Source organism: Piliocolobus tephrosceles, chromosome 7, assembly GCF_002776525.5.
Source record: "Piliocolobus tephrosceles isolate RC106 chromosome 7, ASM277652v3, whole genome shotgun sequence".
Taxonomy (NCBI): Eukaryota; Metazoa; Chordata; class Mammalia; order Primates; family Cercopithecidae; genus Piliocolobus; species Piliocolobus tephrosceles.
The window spans coordinates 127,593,005-127,611,210 of record NC_045440.1 but is presented as its reverse complement, the minus strand read 5'-3'; the positions used below and the strand labels follow the sequence as shown (position 1 = coordinate 127,611,210).

At 43.8% G+C, this 18,206-nt stretch overlaps 1 protein-coding gene and 1 long non-coding RNA gene across 2 annotated transcripts in view; one reads left to right on the top strand and one right to left on the bottom strand.

Annotated features, from left to right (window-relative positions):
- Positions 1-18,206, bottom strand: part of FER1L6 (fer-1 like family member 6) — a 180,925-nt gene that overhangs the window by 56,620 nt on the left and 106,099 nt on the right. The window contains exons 20-24 of the mRNA XM_023223018.2: positions 16,777-16,911; positions 12,890-13,039; positions 2,726-2,836; positions 2,307-2,468; positions 653-833 (exon numbers count right to left, since the gene is read on the bottom strand). Coding sequence (XP_023078786.2) covers positions 653-833; positions 2,307-2,468; positions 2,726-2,836; positions 12,890-13,039; positions 16,777-16,911 — 739 coding nt within the window. The remainder of the gene's footprint in view (positions 1-652; positions 834-2,306; positions 2,469-2,725; positions 2,837-12,889; positions 13,040-16,776; positions 16,912-18,206) is intronic.
- Positions 2,225-16,609, top strand: LOC111549824. The gene is made up of 4 exons (XR_002733838.2): positions 2,225-2,848; positions 4,073-4,257; positions 14,977-15,112; positions 15,899-16,609. It is a non-coding gene; the product is annotated as an uncharacterized LOC111549824 (long non-coding RNA).

The following is an 18,206-nucleotide window of genomic DNA, read 5'->3' as shown; positions in this document are numbered from 1 at the left end:
CCAGTGGGTCTAATATGAGAGGAAAGAAAAAGTAAAGTGTTGTAGATGCAGCAAGTAATAGTAACAGGCTAATGTACACACAGCTATATGGATAGAGCTTAAAACAGAGAATTCAGTGAAAAGAATAGGAAAACAAATGAAAATTATAGCATCATATTATTTAGGTAGATTAAATCGACTTAAATTTGACAAGGATGGCGGTGTAGGGCCTGCAGTGGGGAGGGAACTGGGATTAGAGATAAGGAATAAGGAGGACAGTGGATAGAATGAGAGAATCTTTGAATAGACCAATGATGATTGTACAGCATGAAACTGAGATGTGCAATGAACTCAACTTTGTGCACCTGAGATACAAAATAGAACAAACTAAAACAACGTCAAGCACACAGCCAAGTGAAATGTCAGCGTGGTGGCAGGCAAGAGCGTAAGTCATATTCAAGGAAGGCGTGTTAGAATTACTGACCCGATGTGAGTCAAAGTAAGAATGTGGCAGCCAAAGAAAGGAGAGACCCCTGCAGGAGTAAGCTCATCAGAAGGATCCACCCAGCCACTTGGCTGTGGGGCATCCTCTTTGAGCCAGTCCCATAACAGGCACTCTGCAGGCGCCATGACTTTATAGTTACAGCTACAAAATCTAGGAGCAGCTTCTCACCACGCCCAAGTTGGGTTCCATCCACGTGTGAGATGGGGGCAAGGGGCTCTCTGGATTTACACAAAAACTGCTTCAAGTAGTTGATGGTATAGGTGCCCACAAGGGTACTCCTCCCAAAAGCTCTCCAGTCCACCACGCAGATGCTCAGTGGTGGGTGCAGAAGCTCATTCTCAGGCAGTTCCTGCAGAGAGAGGCTGAGATGAAGAGGGGCCTGGGCCTGGCTGCTTGAGCCCTGGTGACCCTTCCATGGGCAGACCCAAAGCCAGCTGGGCATCCAGTCTACCTTGTCTCTGCCTTGCCATTCTGTCCCTCCTGGCCAGTCCTGCAGCTTGCCAAAACTCTGGAGCCGTGTCTTACCAAGCCAGGGAGTAATTCACCCAAATAGGAAGTCTGCCTTAGTAACAATTTGTCCCAGGTTTAAATTACAAAAGTCTCTCACTTCTGTACTGTCTCTGACAGTCATTTTCAGACCTCTTTATTTTGTCATTATCTGCCAGAAGAACTCTCATCTCCAGTGAAACCTTATCCAGGCCCATTATATAAAAGAGATGAGAGTCGAGCCATTTAATACAGAGCTGAGAGTGAAGGGACAGTGCCCCAGCCACCTGTTTTCCCTGGTGACCTCCAAAACTCAATGTAGCCTGATACAAAAGGTTTGCAAACACCATGCACATTCTTCGATTGTAGGCTTTGCCAACTGGGCATATATGTCCAGTGGAGCAAGCTGGGTTGCACAAAGCAATTTTTTTCTTTGCAATTAGTTTCAAATCGAAGCACAAAAAAGTATGTTGAAATATTGAAATAAATAAAAGCACAGATGTCAAAAAATCACTTTAGAAGCATAAATTTACATGTAAACTCCTGACATTCGAAGTACAAATACTTTTTTAAAAATATAGCCATTAAACCTGTAATCCCAGCACTTTGGGAGGCTGAAGCAGGTGGATCATGAGGTCAGGAGATCGAGACCATCCTGACTAACACGGTGAAACCCCATCTCTACTAAAACTACAAAGAATTAGCCAGGTGTGGTGGCGGGCACCTGTAGTCCCAGCTACTCGGGAGGCTGAGGCAGAAGAATGGCATGAACCCAGGAGGCGGAGCTTGCAATGAGCTGAGATTGCGTCACTGCATCTCCAGCCTGGGCGACAGAGTGAAACTCCATCTCAAAAAAAAAAAAAAAAAAAAACAGAAAACAAAAAAACTAAAAAAAAGTAACCATTAAAATAAATTTTATTACAGTATTTTCTAGGCCAGTGGTTCTCAAATTTTAGTATACATCAGAATCACCTGGAAATCTTGTTAAACTAGACATCTGGCCCTCCCCACAATAGTTTCTAACTCAGAACAGCTGGACCTGAGAATGAGCATTTCTAACAAGTTCTCAGGTGATGCTGATGCTGATGAATTTGGGACTACACTTTGGGAACTGCTCTTCTAGGAAAAAGTTTGTCAACCTGCTTTGATTGCTGTATGATCCACACTGGAAAAGTTTCAAAACAAAACAACAAAAGTCTATTATATCTCATTCTGAAATTCTGGCTTTTCACTAAATTAATTCTTTCTCACAGGTAGTGGACATCTGAAACCCTAAAACATCTCATCTGTGGAAGAAAGAGGAATGAGCCAGGTCGGGAGAGTGAGAAGCTCGCACCACTTCGAAAGCGTCTGCCTGGACGCTGAAGTTCGGGTTGTTCTTGTAGCTCTGGATCACACAGGACTTCACACCTCGTCCTCCGCACTCGATGAGAACCTGGGGCCGATCCACGGAGAGGAGCTGCACCTTCTTCATTTCCCGAACTCCCCAGAAGAGAACCTGAGGAGACGACCAGCAGAGCCATCGCCACCCCTCCACGGAGGAGCCCCACCCCTGCCCTGGCTCTGTGTGGAAAAGTCAGACCTGCTCCCCAAGAACCACGCTATGTTCCTCCAGGAAAGAACCGCACAGCTTTTTGAGGGCTTGTTCTTTTTCTCCAGGTCTCCCGCCCATCCCATACCACCTCTCCTACAATTCAGGCAGGGCCACTGCCCTTGAGTCCCAAAGAACAACTCAGCTCCTACCCTGACCCATACCTCCACTCGGTATTTGCTCAGCACCGGCCGAATGTTGGCAGGAACCGGGTATATCTGGGTGATGTCTGGTGGCTCAACGGGTGGGAGGCCTTGCAGCCCGGAGGAAGGGACCTACCACACAAGGCAAGTATGAGTTACACACTGGAGAGACACAGGGAAGGCAACGGTGCCACACAACCACGTCATCAGTAAGATGTTCACTGTTTTGCCAACAAAAGTAACGTTTCCAGCTTAAAATACAAGGAGCGTACATTTTACCATATTTAATTATGTATTAATTGATAAATGCATTCATTTACAAGGGTAACCAACATTTAGCGAGCACTTAAGATGTGCCACAGGGCTAATAACACAGAGCTCACAGTATAGAGGGGAGAGAGAAAAATAAATACGGAAGATAGGTCTTTACAACTTAATAGAAATTACACAAGAACCACAGCAGGGTAGTGGAGAAGGAGCTTCTATCAGATTCCAAACATTTGAGCCTTAATGATCCCCACTCCCTTCGGACTTGTCAGGATCTCCAGAAAAGCCATTATGCACTACTACGACTACTACTACAAAAAAAAAAAAAAAGATTTACATGTAATCCAACAGAGAGTACATCTTAATCAGTGGAGCAGAAAATGAAATGTTTTGAAGGCAGATGAAAACTTGTCACTTCTTGTGCACTTGGGGTTAATGGAAAACTTGTCGCTTCTTGTGCACTTGGGGTTAATGAAACTTCAGGACAATTTCAGCTTTGCTGAAATTTCACACAAAGGACTTACAGAGTTCTACTGAGAACAGGGTTTTTTTCTCTGTGTAGGTTATCTCACACTGCCCTCAAAACCTGGTTCGACACATACCTCTTTCAATTTCTTCAAAGAAAACAAAAAATAAAAGAAGCTTTTTTTCTGACCCGATCCCAGCTGCTTCTACCATTTCAATGCTTGTTGAATGCAGTATGTCCTCTTTACAGATTTTGTGCAGAAATTAGGAGACTGAGTCCAGAAATAAGGCTCTGCTGTGTGACCCTGCACAAGTACATTTCCCTCTCTGAGCCTCAGATACTGGGCCAGATGACCCACCAAGCTCCTTGGGAATCAGATGTTTTATTAAATATTGCGTTGGAGCAGGTGGTTCTCCTTCCTGGGGCTGTTTGTCTGCCTGAACAAATTACAGGGACTTAGCCAAGAGAAAGTCTTTATTTACTTCATTCTCCAAGCCCCTCCATATACAGTGAGTTCTTGATAAATGCTTATTGGTGGACTGACATATTAGTCCACATGCTCCGTATGCTAGAAAAAGCCTAATTGTGCATCACAATCTGCAAAATGCAAATATATCACCGTTCCTTTTTCACAGACATATTCTAGTTGGCAACAGCAGATGTGGTTAAGCTAATTACAAGAAAGCTCAGAAAAAGGAGAGCAGACACTGCAAATGTGAAATAGGCTTAAGGTAATGAAGCTGCAGGATGCACCAGCTCAGATCAAGAAGCTGGTAAATGACAAGGATGGCAATGCCCAATACTGCCTAGCAGTGAAGAGGTGAGCAATTTAGCATGCAAGCATCACCTCACTGGGAAAGTCAGTAGCCCCTCTAGCTTTAAAGGGAAAGCCACAGAACAGCTGTGATGGTGGCATAGGAGGGGCTGCCTCTAGATGTGCTTTTAAAAAAGCATCATATGTTTTATCCTGGGGCTGCTGAAGTATCAGCTTGGGAAATGGCCAAAGAAGTTTTGCTTCATAAGTGCCTGAAAAATGCTGTTAAGAGCTCAACACAGCCCTTAAAGAATCCTATAACATGGTGGCAATTAAATGACTTTGCTACCAGTCAAGATAAAGCTTTTTCCAGTGAAATGGGTCAGTTGCTGGCCTATAAAACCATATAATATGCAGTTAGTCAGCACACAGGGCCAGGGAAAAACAAGGGATTGTTATGAAGGCAAAATAGCAAGAATTGGGGGTTGGCAGGATGGGTAGTTGGTCTGAAAGCCAGACTGCTCTAATATCCCCATGGAAGTAAAATATCAGGACCTCAAAGTAGGTCCAGGACAAGGGTGAACCAGTGTGGCACACAGGGTACAAAAGTTAAAGAGGCACTCACTCTTAGGGCCATGCATGACCCTAGTCCCAGCCCTGCCCATCTGAAAAATCACTGATGCTCAGAAGCCTTTCTCCTTTCTGTCTCCCTCAGCCTATAATTTATATTTCTATTATATCTCATCTTTAGTACAGTGGCTTCTTGGGTTCCATCACTTAATAGCTCACTAGATATTTTTATGTAGAAATGTCTAGCATGCAATAAAATATGGCAGGCACAGAGATAAGACAATGTGATTAACAAGAGAAACTAACCCAAGAAATAGACGCATAGAGGATTCAGATAATGTGGTAATCTGACATGAACTTTAAAGTAACGATGCTTAATCTGTTCAATAAGGAACCAGATAAAAAGTTTCAATAGATAAATGAAATCTATAACAAAAAAAGAAATGGAAATTCTATGGCTGAAAATTTAGTCATTGGAAAGAAGAACTTAGTGAATAGGTTTTAAAAAAGAGGCAGGAGAAGTGAGCTGGAAGGTAGGCCATATTATGGATAAAATAAAGCTCAGAGAGACAAAATGATAGACAATGCATAAAAGAACATAAGAGGCACAGAGAATTAAAAGGTCTAATATACATGTAATTGGAGTCACAGAGGAGGCACAAAGAGGCGAGGCAAGGAGAGGAGAAACAGGAGAGAAGAGAAAAGAGGAGGAATAGAGTAGAACAGAAGCAATCTTTGATAAAGGCTGACAATTTTCCAAAACGAATTTAAAACATCAAGCCAGGGTTTTAAAAGCTCTATAAAACCTAACAAGATAAAAACAAAACTGTACTTTAGTACAACATAGTAAAACTGCTAAAAACAAAAAATAAAGAAAAATACTTTAAAAACAATCAGATGAGGGAAAAAAAAAACAAAGATCACTTTTTAAGGAGCAACAATAAGAATAATAACCAACCTCTCAAAAGAGAAAGCACAGCCCAAACAATGGAATAATATCTTCAGCTTGCTGAAAGAAAATTGTTTCCAACCCAGGCAAACAAAACAAAACAAAGCAAAAAAACCTAAGAGGAAATTTAATGGGCCTAACATCAAATAGTGAGATTATGGCAAAGCTAGAACCACCAGAAGAGGTAAGTGTGAGCTCCAGGATAAAGTTGGTGAGTTGAGCAGATTGTCTGGTGGGCTTGAGCAGGGTCTCTACTGGAAGTTTGTTTGTTTTGTTTTGTTTTTGACAGTCTCACTCTGTCACCCAGGCTGGAGTGCAGTGGTGCGATCCCAGCTCACTGCAACCTCCGCCTCCCGGGTTCAAGCAATTCTCCTGCCTCAGCCTCTTGAGTAGCTGGGATTACAATCGCGTGCCAACACGCCCAGTTAATTTTGTATTTTTAGTAGAGACGGGGTATCACCATGTTAGCCAGGCTGGTCTTGAACTCCCGACCTCAGGTGATCCACGGGTCTCTGCCTCCTAAAGCGCTGGGATTCCAGGTGTGAGCCACTGCGCCTGGCCTGGAAGTTTTTAATAGTAAGTAAGGATCAGCGAGCTTTCCCTCCCTGACCCCTCACTAAGCCTATTTCAGGGTGGATGCCTTCTGCAAAGTCTTTATTAGCAGGTCAATAATCAGTGAATAACACTTTACCTTTAAAACAGGGAGAAAGCTCACACAGAGATGCTCTCTGAAGCTAATTAAATCATCTAACTCAGACCTCTAATGAGAAGACTTAATGAGTGCCAAGCATCAGAGAAGAATATCTCATTTTTTAAGCCAATAGAACTTAGGTTAAATCTATACCACATAGACAAAGAAGATTAAAAACCAATGAAAAAATTAGAGAGCATTCACATAATGGTAAGAGAAAGAGTCCTAGAAAGTTGAATGAAAAGGAAGAATGGATTCTAAGCAGGCAGAGTTAACACATAAATCCACAGAGGCTGCACACTGCACAACTGTAGGGGGTGCCAGCCACATTGACCAAATAGCAGTGGCCCCTTCCGGGGGTGTGTAGTGCACTACCCCTCTAGGAAGGCTGAGCTATTTCTAGGAAGTGTGTTGGACAGAATAATGACTCCCCAAAGATATTCATATCCTAATCCTCAGAACCTATAAATACGTTACCTTAAATGGCAAAAAGGAATGTGGCACATGTGATTAAATTAAGGATCTTGGGATGAGTAGTTTATCCTGGATTATCTGGGTGGGCCCTATGTATCCTTGAGGGTCCTTATGCGACAGCAGCAGGAGAGCCAGAGTAGGAAGAGATGTGGTAATGGAAGTAGCCGGGAGGTTCTGGGGAGAAATAGACAATGAGAGAGAGAGACTTGAAGAAGCTATCTGGCTGGCTTGAAGGTAAAGGAAGGGCCACCAGCCAAGGAAGGCAGGCCATCCCCAGAAACCAGAATAGACAAGAAAACAGATTTCCCCCTAGAGCCTCCAGAAGGAATACAGACCTGCTGATGCCCCGGGTAAGGGACGCTTTCAAACATCTGACCTGAAGAACTGTAAGATAATAAATTGGGTTGTCTTAAGCCACCACGTCTGTGGTCATTTGTTAGAGCAGCAATAGGAAACCAACACAGGAACCAAAACATTCTAAGAAAGGGAGGTGGACTTTCCAGGAGAACATTCAAGCAGCAGAGGAGAGGAAAACTGTAATAGGAGAGAGAGGGCTCTGAAAACAAGAGAAACACTATAAAAGTAGGGGAAACAAGTGTTCTAAGTATGGAGAATGGAAAAGAAGGCCAAAGTGTGAATAACAACAGACAGTTCTGAGATTGCAGAAGGGGACACTGCTGTGAGGGAACCGGGGAATGGCCCGACAGTTGAAATCTGGCTCACACACAGAATTCCATGAATGTTTGTTCACTGAATGAGTAGATAGATGCATTTTTGTTTTTTTTTTTTTTTCAAGAGAGGGTCTTGCTTTGTCACCCAGGCTGGAGTGCAGTAGCATGATCATAGTTCCTGCAGCCTCCACCACCATGCCCAGCTAATTTTTTATTTTTTGTACAGATGGGGTCTCACCATATTGCCCAGGCTGGTCTTAAACTCCTGGGCTCAAACAATCCTCCTGCCTCAGCTTCCTAAAGTGCTGGGATTACAGGCATGAACCACCAGGCACAGACAAAATATTTTACTGTGAGTCTATGATGTGTAAAATATTGTGGGCTTTTCTGTGTGATGTGGAGTAAACCTCACATGTCAAATCTCATCAGCTGATCCAAAAGACTCTACCTTTAAAATATATACAGAGCCCACCTCTATTCCTTTCCATGGCTACATTGATTCAAGGCGCCTTTATCTCTAATCTGAGTAACTTCAAGAGTCTCCCAATGGGCCTTTCTGCTTCTCTCCTTGCCACTTCAGAATACACTGGATCCAGCATCTTCACGTTGCAACACAAGTCACTGTGCCGAGAGTCCTCTCTGGGCTTCCCACCTCTCCCAGAATAAAAGCCAAAGTCCTTACCAGGCCCCATGTGACCTTTTCCCACTGGCCTCATCTCCTTCCCGCTTCCTGTCATTTGTCCACTGCAGCCACATTGACCTTCTTGAGCATGCCGGGCATAGTGCGGCTTCAGGGTCTGGAATTTGCTCTTCCCTCCGCATCTAAAGGCTCTATGCCCAGTCAGCTGCATGGTTGCCCAGTTAACCACGCAGCTAAAATGTGAGGCTACAAAAATAGTCTGAGGACAAATTTCAGGACAGCTTAACAGCCAGGCTACAGAAATGTGACAGTCTCCTATGGGGCAGATTTCCTCTTCAGGGAATATTAACACTTATCATGAAAAAACGTTTGGTGGTCAAATACATTTGGGAAATACCAAGTTTTGAAAAAGAAGTTACACAAAGTTCTTTGCTGCAGGACTTCTCAGTTTCTATACCATGGTAACTGGCATTTCAGATCCCCAAGACAGGTGTGATATAAGGCATTTCTCAAGCTTGCTTGTCCCTGTATTTGCAGGGAGTGATGTTCCAAAAAAAAAACCAGACTTTGAGAAATGTTCCTCAACATTTCTCAATGTTGGTAGGAAGTAAGAGCTGCTGAAGATTTCTGGAGAGAAGGGTGGTAACACCAGCTAGCGTTCGGGAAGGAATGTGGAGGATGGAGTGAACAGGAAAAGTAAAGGAGGCCAGTAGCCGAGCAAGGAGGCCAGCATAACATTCACAAGAGAACTAAAAGAACCCATGGGAACAGGGGATGGGAACCATTCAAGGAACAATCTATGGGGCGGCCCTGGCTATGGATAAAGACGTGATGTGAAGAATGAAGGCTTACTGAATTTTCAAGCTGGAGCGTCTGGGAGAACAATGGGGCTATGAGTCAGGATTGGGAGGACAGGGGGCGGCTAACTTGGATAGAGGAAGGAAATGAAAATAATGAATTCAGTCTGGTGCATAGGAGAACAAAGGTATTACATCCTTCATGTGTTTTTGAGACGGGGTCTCTTGCTCTCCTGCCCAGGCTGGAATGCAGTAGTGTGATCATGATCTCACTGCAGCCTCGACCTCCCAGGCTCAAATAATCCTCCCGCCTCCACCTCCTGAGTAGCTGGGACCACGAGCATGTGCCATCGTACCCAGCTGAATTTTTATGTTTTGTAGAGATGGGGGTCCCACTATGTTGCTAAGGCTAGCCTTGAATTCCTAGGCTCAAGTGATCCTCCCCGCCTCTAAATCCTTCTGAGCAAGGGCAGTTTCAGTAATGGAGATAGAGAAACTGATGCCAGACATCCACAAATGAAAACTGAGAACAGCTGGTAACAAATGAAGGCATTTTCCAGCCCCTGTCTTCTCAGCATGTATGACATCCACATGCTAAGGCAGTCATGCTGGTGATTAAAATAGTTTTTGAACAAGCGACCAAATGAGAAGAAGTCCTAATGAAATCCTAATGAATTGAATCTCAGGCTACTTACCTCTGACAGTGCTTACTTTATTAAGTCGGCTGTCAGGAAGCAGCAGGGTCTCTCACCAGTGCACCCAGCTCAGGGCTGAGGGAGGGAGGATGAGAGGTGGGGCTACAGAACCCAGACAGCTGAGCCCACAGACAGCATTTGGGGATCCACCAGTCCAGCCTTCATTGGCAGATGCAGGGTCTCAGACCCAGAGCACTTATTAGGACAGCATTGTGTAGTGAAAAGAGAGTTGACTGAATCCAATTCAGTTAGCATTGAGCCTCAGCTTTCTCACATGCAGAATGGGAGGGCTGGACTAGATCTCATTTTCCCAAGTCAGCCATTCCACGACCACCTTTACCACTTGTACATCCCACAACCATTTTTTTATTAGACACTTTTAGTTTTAAAAGGGAAACTTCATCTTGCAAGGGAAAACAAGTACTACTTGACAGAAATGGAAAGTCACTTTAAAAAGAAAACCAATGAAACAAAATAAACAAAATAATATTATTGGAATATGCAATGTGAAATCTGTTTTTTTTTTTTTTTTTTTTTTTTTTGGACAGTGTCTCACTCTGTCACCCAGGCTGGAGTGCAGTGGCATGATCTTGGCTCACAGCAACCTCTGCCTCCTGGGTTCAAGCAATTCTGGTGCCTCAGCCTCCGGAGTAGCTGGGACTACAGACATGGGCCACCACACCTGGCTACTTTTTGTATTTTTAGTAGAGATGGGGTTTCTCCATGTTGGTCAGGCTGTCTCCAACTCCCGACTTCAGGTGATCTGCCCTCCTTGGCCTCCCAAAGTGCTGGGATTACAGGTGTGAGCCACCGTGCCTGGCCAATGGGAAGCATTTCTTAAACTTTGTCTTTACTGTATTTGGAGGGACTGGTGTTTCAAGAGGCAGACTTTGGAAAATGTTCCCATAGGTGTCACTGATCTCTTTGTGCCTGGAACCTGCGCTCTCTCTTATTAAAAAGGGAGGTTTCAAGTTGAGAGATATTCGAGACAGATGAACATCAAAAGTGGCTTTCTTCTAGAAGTACTTAGAAGGATAAAACATGGCAAAGCTCCCTTCATATCAATCCAACACTATTTAATGATGATTTTAACCTAAAATCACTCATGACAGTTTAAGGTCACCAGGATTCTCACTTAAGACTGCACCAACAGTTTTGAAGATTACGTTCAGTTCTGATAGTCCATTTTACTGTGCAACACACATCTATTTGACTAGATCTGGTTCTATTAGAATCCCATTTGGTTTTAAGATTTGTAAGACAAAGATTTTTCTGGTCCTACCCTCCTAGGCTGCAGTCATTATGGAACTGGAGCCAATGCTTGAATTCGTGCTAATCCATTCCCCCAAGAACTCTCACCCAGCCTCAGCTCCCCTAACAGAGAGCTCACTCTTTCTCCAAGGCAGCCATTCCATCCTCAAAAAGTTCTCCCTTACATGGAGCAAAAACTAGACCACACTCAAAGTCTTTGATAAGATGAGCTTAAGAACTCATCACTGTAGCCGTGTGCAACCCCCAAGGCTATAGACCTGGGCGGGATCTGGGTTTGAATAAAAGTGTGTCTAACCCCAAAGCTGCTCCCTTCCTCATTATGCTCCCCAGAATCCCCAGCTCTGGTGGGACTCTCTGGATTCTAGACTCTCACCTGCCATATTGAGCAAGTAATTATCTTTCTAGCCAGCTCAGTTCCTTTACCTGAAATACATGGTAGAATTAGACATCTTGCTTTAATATTCTAAGGCATCATTATCATCTTAAATAGCTGTTTTTGGAGTATTTATTCCATGCCAGGCACTTTAGATAGATTGACTATAATCCCCATTTTGCAGGTGAAACCCAGATTAAGTAGCTCACGCAAGGCCACGCACTAATAAGTGGTGAAACTGAGATTTCTACTATGGAATCTAGCTCTAGCACCTTCATTCTTAACTCATTCTCTTTGTGTTAGGAACCCTTGCCTTCTGGTTTCTCAACTGAGTTTTGACTTTATTTGATGTTTTCTGTTTTGTTTTTAAATTGGGATATCTGGAAACCAGGCTTACCTATATAGACATTGTTATGGACTGAATGTGACTCTCCAAATTTCATGTGATAAATACCAATCCCAATGTGATGGTATTTGGAAGTGGGGCCTTTGGGAAGTAATGAGGTCATGAGGGCAGGACGCTCATGAATGGGATTAATGCCCTGATAAGAGGAGACACAAGAGAGATAACTTCTCTCTCTCGGTCAGATGAAGATACTAGTTATGCCAGGTCTGCTGACACCTTGATCTTGGTCTTCCCAGTCCAAGCCTCCAAAACTGTGAGAAATAAACATTTATTGTTTAACCTACCCAGGCTATAGAATTCTATTATATAATAGCAGCCTAAGACAGAGGTGTTGATCTGACTAAAAGGTAAAGTACCACCAGGCACCTCCTGGTGCCTCAGTGAGTGGGAAGTCAAGGGGAGAAATCTCTGATCCAGGCCCCTCAACCTGCTCACTTCTTTTCCAGGTTCTCTCTACATCCTGTATATTCCTCTCCTGGGCTGCTGGACTTCAGGGAGTCAGCTTCTCTTCCCAATATCCGCCTCTGCTTTCTGAAAAAGTCTCCCCAGACACACGTTCATAAATCCCCCTAGGTCTTAGTGGGAAGGACTAAGAGTTCTTTGTCTGTGCATAACTGTACAGTGTAAGGAGAAAAAGTCCTTAAAGGTCTAAGGTCAACTCTCAGTTCACCACCAACCCAGCTGTCTGATAAGTCAGTCAATCACCTTAATTCTAAATTTACTATCTGTAAAATGGGAATCACAACACCTACCTCAGCAGGACTGAGGGAGCTTTAGTGTGATGAAAGGTATATGAGACAACAATCACCACACCGGACACATGGTAAGTGCCCACATATGTTTGCTTCCTCTCTGTTTTGTATCCTTTCATGGCCTGCATGGAGCTCAGGAACTTGCACAGAAGGCTGCTCAAGCAACGTTGGCCAAACTCACAAGAATCTTTCATCCTGAGATTCTGACTTACAGGCTCAGGGGATCTAGGAATAGTCCAAGTCACCTGAGTTCTTAGGTGCACCTCTCAGGTCCCCAGGACACACATTCAGATATGGGATTGCAGCGAGGGATCAGGCACAGCTTCACTCAAGTGGCACTTGTGGTGAGGCCACTTCTCTGTCCAGGTAGACCTGGTAGATATTTGGTGCCACATCTGGTTCACTCACCTGCAGCAGTTCAAATACAGCAAGGAGATCCCCTCCAGAGAGGTTCCCACAAAAGATGGGGTGATAGCATAACGTGGGGGGCTCATAGTCCTGGTCAGCCAGCTTCACAACGGGAGCAGCCACTGTGGCACCCAAATATTCTGGCTTCCCCTAAAGAAGAAAAGAAATGAGTTTTTATTTCCTGATCATTAATTACCTGGTTCTGATTCACATCAATACAGTTTTACAAATAACCTCCACAAAACCATCAGCATCCGTGTCTCACTCTCTTCTCCTGCCAAGCTCCTCTTGCCCATTTCTATAGGCCTGGGGGACAGTGGGTTCCACTCACACTCCTAAAAGTATCATCCTTGCTGGGCGCGGTAGCTCACGCCTGTAATCGCAGCACTTTAGGAGGCCGAGGTGGGCGTATCACAAGGTCAAGAGATCAAGACCATCTTGGGGAAGACCAACATGGGGAAATCCCGTCTCTACTAAAAATACAAAAATTAACTGGGCGTGGTGGCACACACCTGTAGTCTCAGCTACTCAGGAGGCTGAGGCAAGAGAATCGCTTAAACCCAGGATGTAGAGGTTGCAGTGAGCCGAGATTGCACCACTGCACTCCAGTCTGGCGACAGAGACATCTCAAAAAGAAAAAAAAAAAAAAAAAGGTGATGGGGGCAGTTATCCTAGGGGCTTTCTGGCCCAAAGCTATCTTATGGGCTATCTCTCTCCTCATATATTGAGCTCAGTAGGATATAGTTAAAATAATTATCCAGGGAAGACTGGAAGGGGAAAAGGAAAAATCAGGTAGCAGCAAACATTCCAAAGGATCTCTAGGGCAGGGCATCACTGTGGTTGGGAGCACAAGCTTTGGAGCCAGGCAGCCTTCAGTTTGAGTTCTCACATCTGCCACTTTCTAGCTCTATGCCCTTGAGCCAGCTGCTCAACCTCTGAGAACCTCATGCCTAAAAAAGAGTTAAAAATAATACCTTTCCATAGGATCATGAGGAAAGGATCATGAGGATCATGAGGATCATGAGGATCATGAGGACTAAAGGAAAGTTGTATAGACTTTGCATGGTGACTGGCATACAAGTGCCGATACATAGTAATGATGAAGATGCTCGATATGTTTAAGTGATGGGGGAGTCCTGCCCTATTTTACTTGGTAGTAAAAAAGGATATTAAAATATGTTTGTATGCATGTATGTAGGCCATATGTTTCTATAAGAACTATGCAATGCGATGGCTCTGCTTCCTGCCTCTTTTGCAAGCCTGTGTGCACATTCCCCCAGAGGCAGCATGGGGCTGGTGCAGTCATTCTGCTGTGCTATTTATCTCAAGAACTGCTAGAATATAAGCTCCCTCTGGGCAGAGTTGCCTGCACTATTCACTGCTGTGTCCCCTGGCACAAGGCAGATACTCAATGCATGTTGGTTGAGTGAAAGCTGTTGGATAAATGACCTCTGCCATCCAACACTAGTGCCCTTGCTCTTTTTGGCTGAGGCTGGGTTTTAGCAGTCACACTGCTTCATTGTCTCTGGACTCCTGAAGTAACAGGTACAACCCCAGCTGTAGAAGGAAACTTGATTGAGGTGGAAACAAGGCTTTTTGTTCAACCACACTTGAAAACAAAGCTGCCTGCTGGTATCGACTAGTGGAGACAGACCTGTTTTGGGGATGGGTGGAGTTAGGGCAGCTGGCTAGGAAATGAGTGATCTGCCTAACAATTTGTTCATTAACCCGGCTGGGAACAATTTGTTCATTAACCCGCTGGGATTGGTTAGTTCAAATTAGCCCTGGAAACAAAAGAGTAAACATATCCCAAGCGACCAATTTTCCAAATATAAACTCATTTATTCCAGAACCAGCAGACTCTTATGAGGACACAAGCCACTGGGAAATGAGATAAGGTTCTAGACTGGAAGCATGGTTCCAGCAGATTCTGATTCCATTAACCTGAGCATCACCGTATTTTGGGCCCTGTTTAGCTGCAGCGCACAAGGGTGAACAAAAGGTTTTGCATGTCTACATGCATTTCTCTGGGAGCAAAGAGCATATTTTCATATCCCTTTCTCTCCCACATTTCTTTTTCCCTTTAGAGTCAATAATGTGGCTGAATTTCTCTGTAAAGGGCTTGGCTTAGGGTTCAGCCAGGAAAAGCCATTGCTGAGTGGAGATCTGGAAAGGAAATGGAAAGCAATGGGGCAGCCAAGGGAAACACAGCCAGCCCAGCAGGTTAGTGTAACAGGACTATGGCCTACATACATACATACAAAATATTTTAATATCCCTTTTTACTACCAAGAAAAATAGGGCAGGACTCCCCCATCTCTTAAACATATCGATCATCTTCATCATTACTATGTATCGGCACTTGTATGCCAATCACCATGCAAAGCCTACACAACATTCCTTTAGTCCTCATGATCCTATGGAAAGGTATCATTTTTAACTCTTTTTTAGGCATGAGGCTCTCAGAGGTTGAGCAGCTGACCCAAGGGCATAGAGCTAGAAAGTAGCAGATGTGAGAACTCAAACCGAAGGCTGCCTGGCTCCAAAGCTTGTGCTCCCAACCACAACGGTGCCCTGCCCTGCAGATCCTTTGGAATGCTTGCTGTCATCTGATTTTTCCTAGTAGAGCATTCAAAGACATTCTACTGCTGTTATTGTTTTCTGCATAGAAAATAAGCACTAACAATTGAAAGCATGTTGTTAGGAACAAAGTTGAAAAGGTAGTTATTTTGTGGTCTTCCCTACAGAACATCTATATTACATGCTAAATAGTAGAAATCCTCTTCCATAAATATACACATCTATCCCCAACTTATAGATAGGGGAATGAGGCCCAGAGGGAGGGAGTGGCTTGGAGGACTAGAATGTGGTTGTATAGGGGAGAGACTGCTACACTAGCCTCCACTACCTGTACAGGCAAAAGGGGGCACAGGGGAACTGGTTCAGCCTCCAAACAGCTGTGACTTTAAATAAGGTATTTGAGCTTTCTTTGTCTGTTTCCTCCTGTAGGAAGCAAGATGGGAATGTCATGGTCTCTAAGGTCTCTGCTCCCCTTCTGTGATGCTCACTTCTTGATTCCCTGCTGACCTTGGCCTAAAGACAGGGGCTGTCAGGAGTACTGCAAGGAGGTGGGAAAGCTTTAGGAAGGCTTCCTGGAACTACTGTTTTACTTAATATATTTGTACTCCTGCAACCTCATGAGGAGGTAATGACATTAAATAAAGAAACAAATCCTTTCATTTTAGACTTCCTAATTTAAGAAAAGAGTATTTGTGTAAGTTAAAAAAAAAAATCCTTCAGTAAGCTTTTGACTCTATCCAAGGGTTCAGCACACAAACGTCTTGGGAGAACAAGAGGTTTGGTCCACATCATAAAAGAAAAGGGATAGAAATGGATGTGTTGTATAGGGCGTAGAAGCAACAAGCGAGAGAGAAAGAAACACAGTTAGAAAGGCTAAGAAAATACCCATCCATTTCTTTTCAGCCAGGTGAGATCAGTAAAAACCTCCTGTTTCCAAAAGGCATGAACATTTTTTATTAAACAGCAATAGGACCTGGAATTAGCTGGAGGCTGGGTACAATTGCAAGTTGCTTTATACAAGTATCACATTCCTGAAGAGGCATGTAGACTGACGTTCTGCAAACCAGATCCAATTTTAATTGCCATTTAAATGGAAATCAGTGAAAAAACTCTTTTAGTAAAGCAAATGATCATCACCAATCTTTTTGGTTCTGTGAACTGTTTTCAGAGGTCAGGTTTGCCTCGAGGTACATCTAGTGTTCTCACCACAAACAGTGTCAGGACTTTATTTACTTTAAAATAAAGTGAGTTAGTTCAACGTGGCATTTTATGAGGTGTGGTCAACACTGGCCCAGAGGGACACTCACCACGGCATCGCTGTCATACAGCTCCACCACCACTAAGGGCGGGGAGTCTGCCAGCTCATTCAGGTCTCCATGCAGCACCAAATCATTGAACAGCAGCATCTGGTTCCAGGTAGGAGAGAGGGTCTGGGAGATTATCTGGAAGGAGGGAGCAAAGAAAAGCAAAAGTTCATTCAATTGAGTTGTAGGGGCTCAAGGTTCATTCATCAAACACTTATACAGGGGAAAGAGAACACATCATCATTGTGATTGCTCATTCATTCAATATTTAAGTGACTATGTAAACTGAGCAGCTACTATGCACTAAGCAATGCGGGGGAACACAAAGACTCCTGACTGCAGAGGAGCTTATATTCTTAAGTTTCATGAGCAGAGCCTCTACAATGTTTAACACCCTCTTTGAGTCCATATTTTCAGCTCAGTTCTCACAGTAGTGCCAGTGAAAACACTAGCTACTTTTTTGAGCATTTATAGTGTGCTGGGCACTGAATTTCACATGCGCTGTCTCATTCAACCCTCACAGTAATTCTGGGAGGTAAGTTCAGTTATTTACACACATTTTCCAGATCAGGAAACTGAGGCTCACTTGTCCAGAGCCAGCAAGTGGAAGAACTGAGATTCCACCTGGACCATCTGGCAGCAAAGCCCAGGCAAGCTGCTAACCTCATCCACTCTCACCACGTAGATGCTAATGTTATCTCCATTTTATGAATGAGAACACTGAGGATTGGAGAGATTCAGTGATTCTTGACTTGGGAGCAAATAAAATTTTGTCATCAAATATCTTAAAGTTGGGTATTTGACCTGATATTCCTTATGTGGAATTCTACTGTTTTGTGGTTATTGACTGAATTAAATAGATCAAGGTTTTCAAAACCACCCTCACCATTTTGCATGACATCTTTCTTACACTGATAGTAGACTGTACCCATTATACAGATGGAGAAATCAACGGATACAGAGGATAATAATCTGCATAATTGCCCTCAGACCATGAGCATCTTGCCTAGAAGTGGCTCACAGCCAGGCCATTTAAGTGGTGCCCTCAGAATGGAGGGCATATTTGGTCTTGCATTTTCTTCTCTAATTGGATGTTTGGAAACCTGCCAATTTCACACAGCCGAAGACTGGAGTTGTTTGCAGGGCAAGTGAACTCTGCACCTGGGCAGAAGCTGTTCCATTAATGCAGGAGACTAGTCCTGGAAAGAGTTCAAAACCACATTTCTTTCTCTTCCAGGCAAATGAGTGATTTCATAGGTGAATGTATCACAGCAGCCACTGGGTCCAGGGGAAGTTTCTGAACTGTGCCTCTGTCTGTCACTGTTCAACCTAGGAGGAAAGTCTGGAGAGAGACCTGGCCGGGACTTGAAAACTCACAGCAAACTGTCATCTCAACATTTTACATTGAGTCGTTTCTAGTCACAGCATTAAGT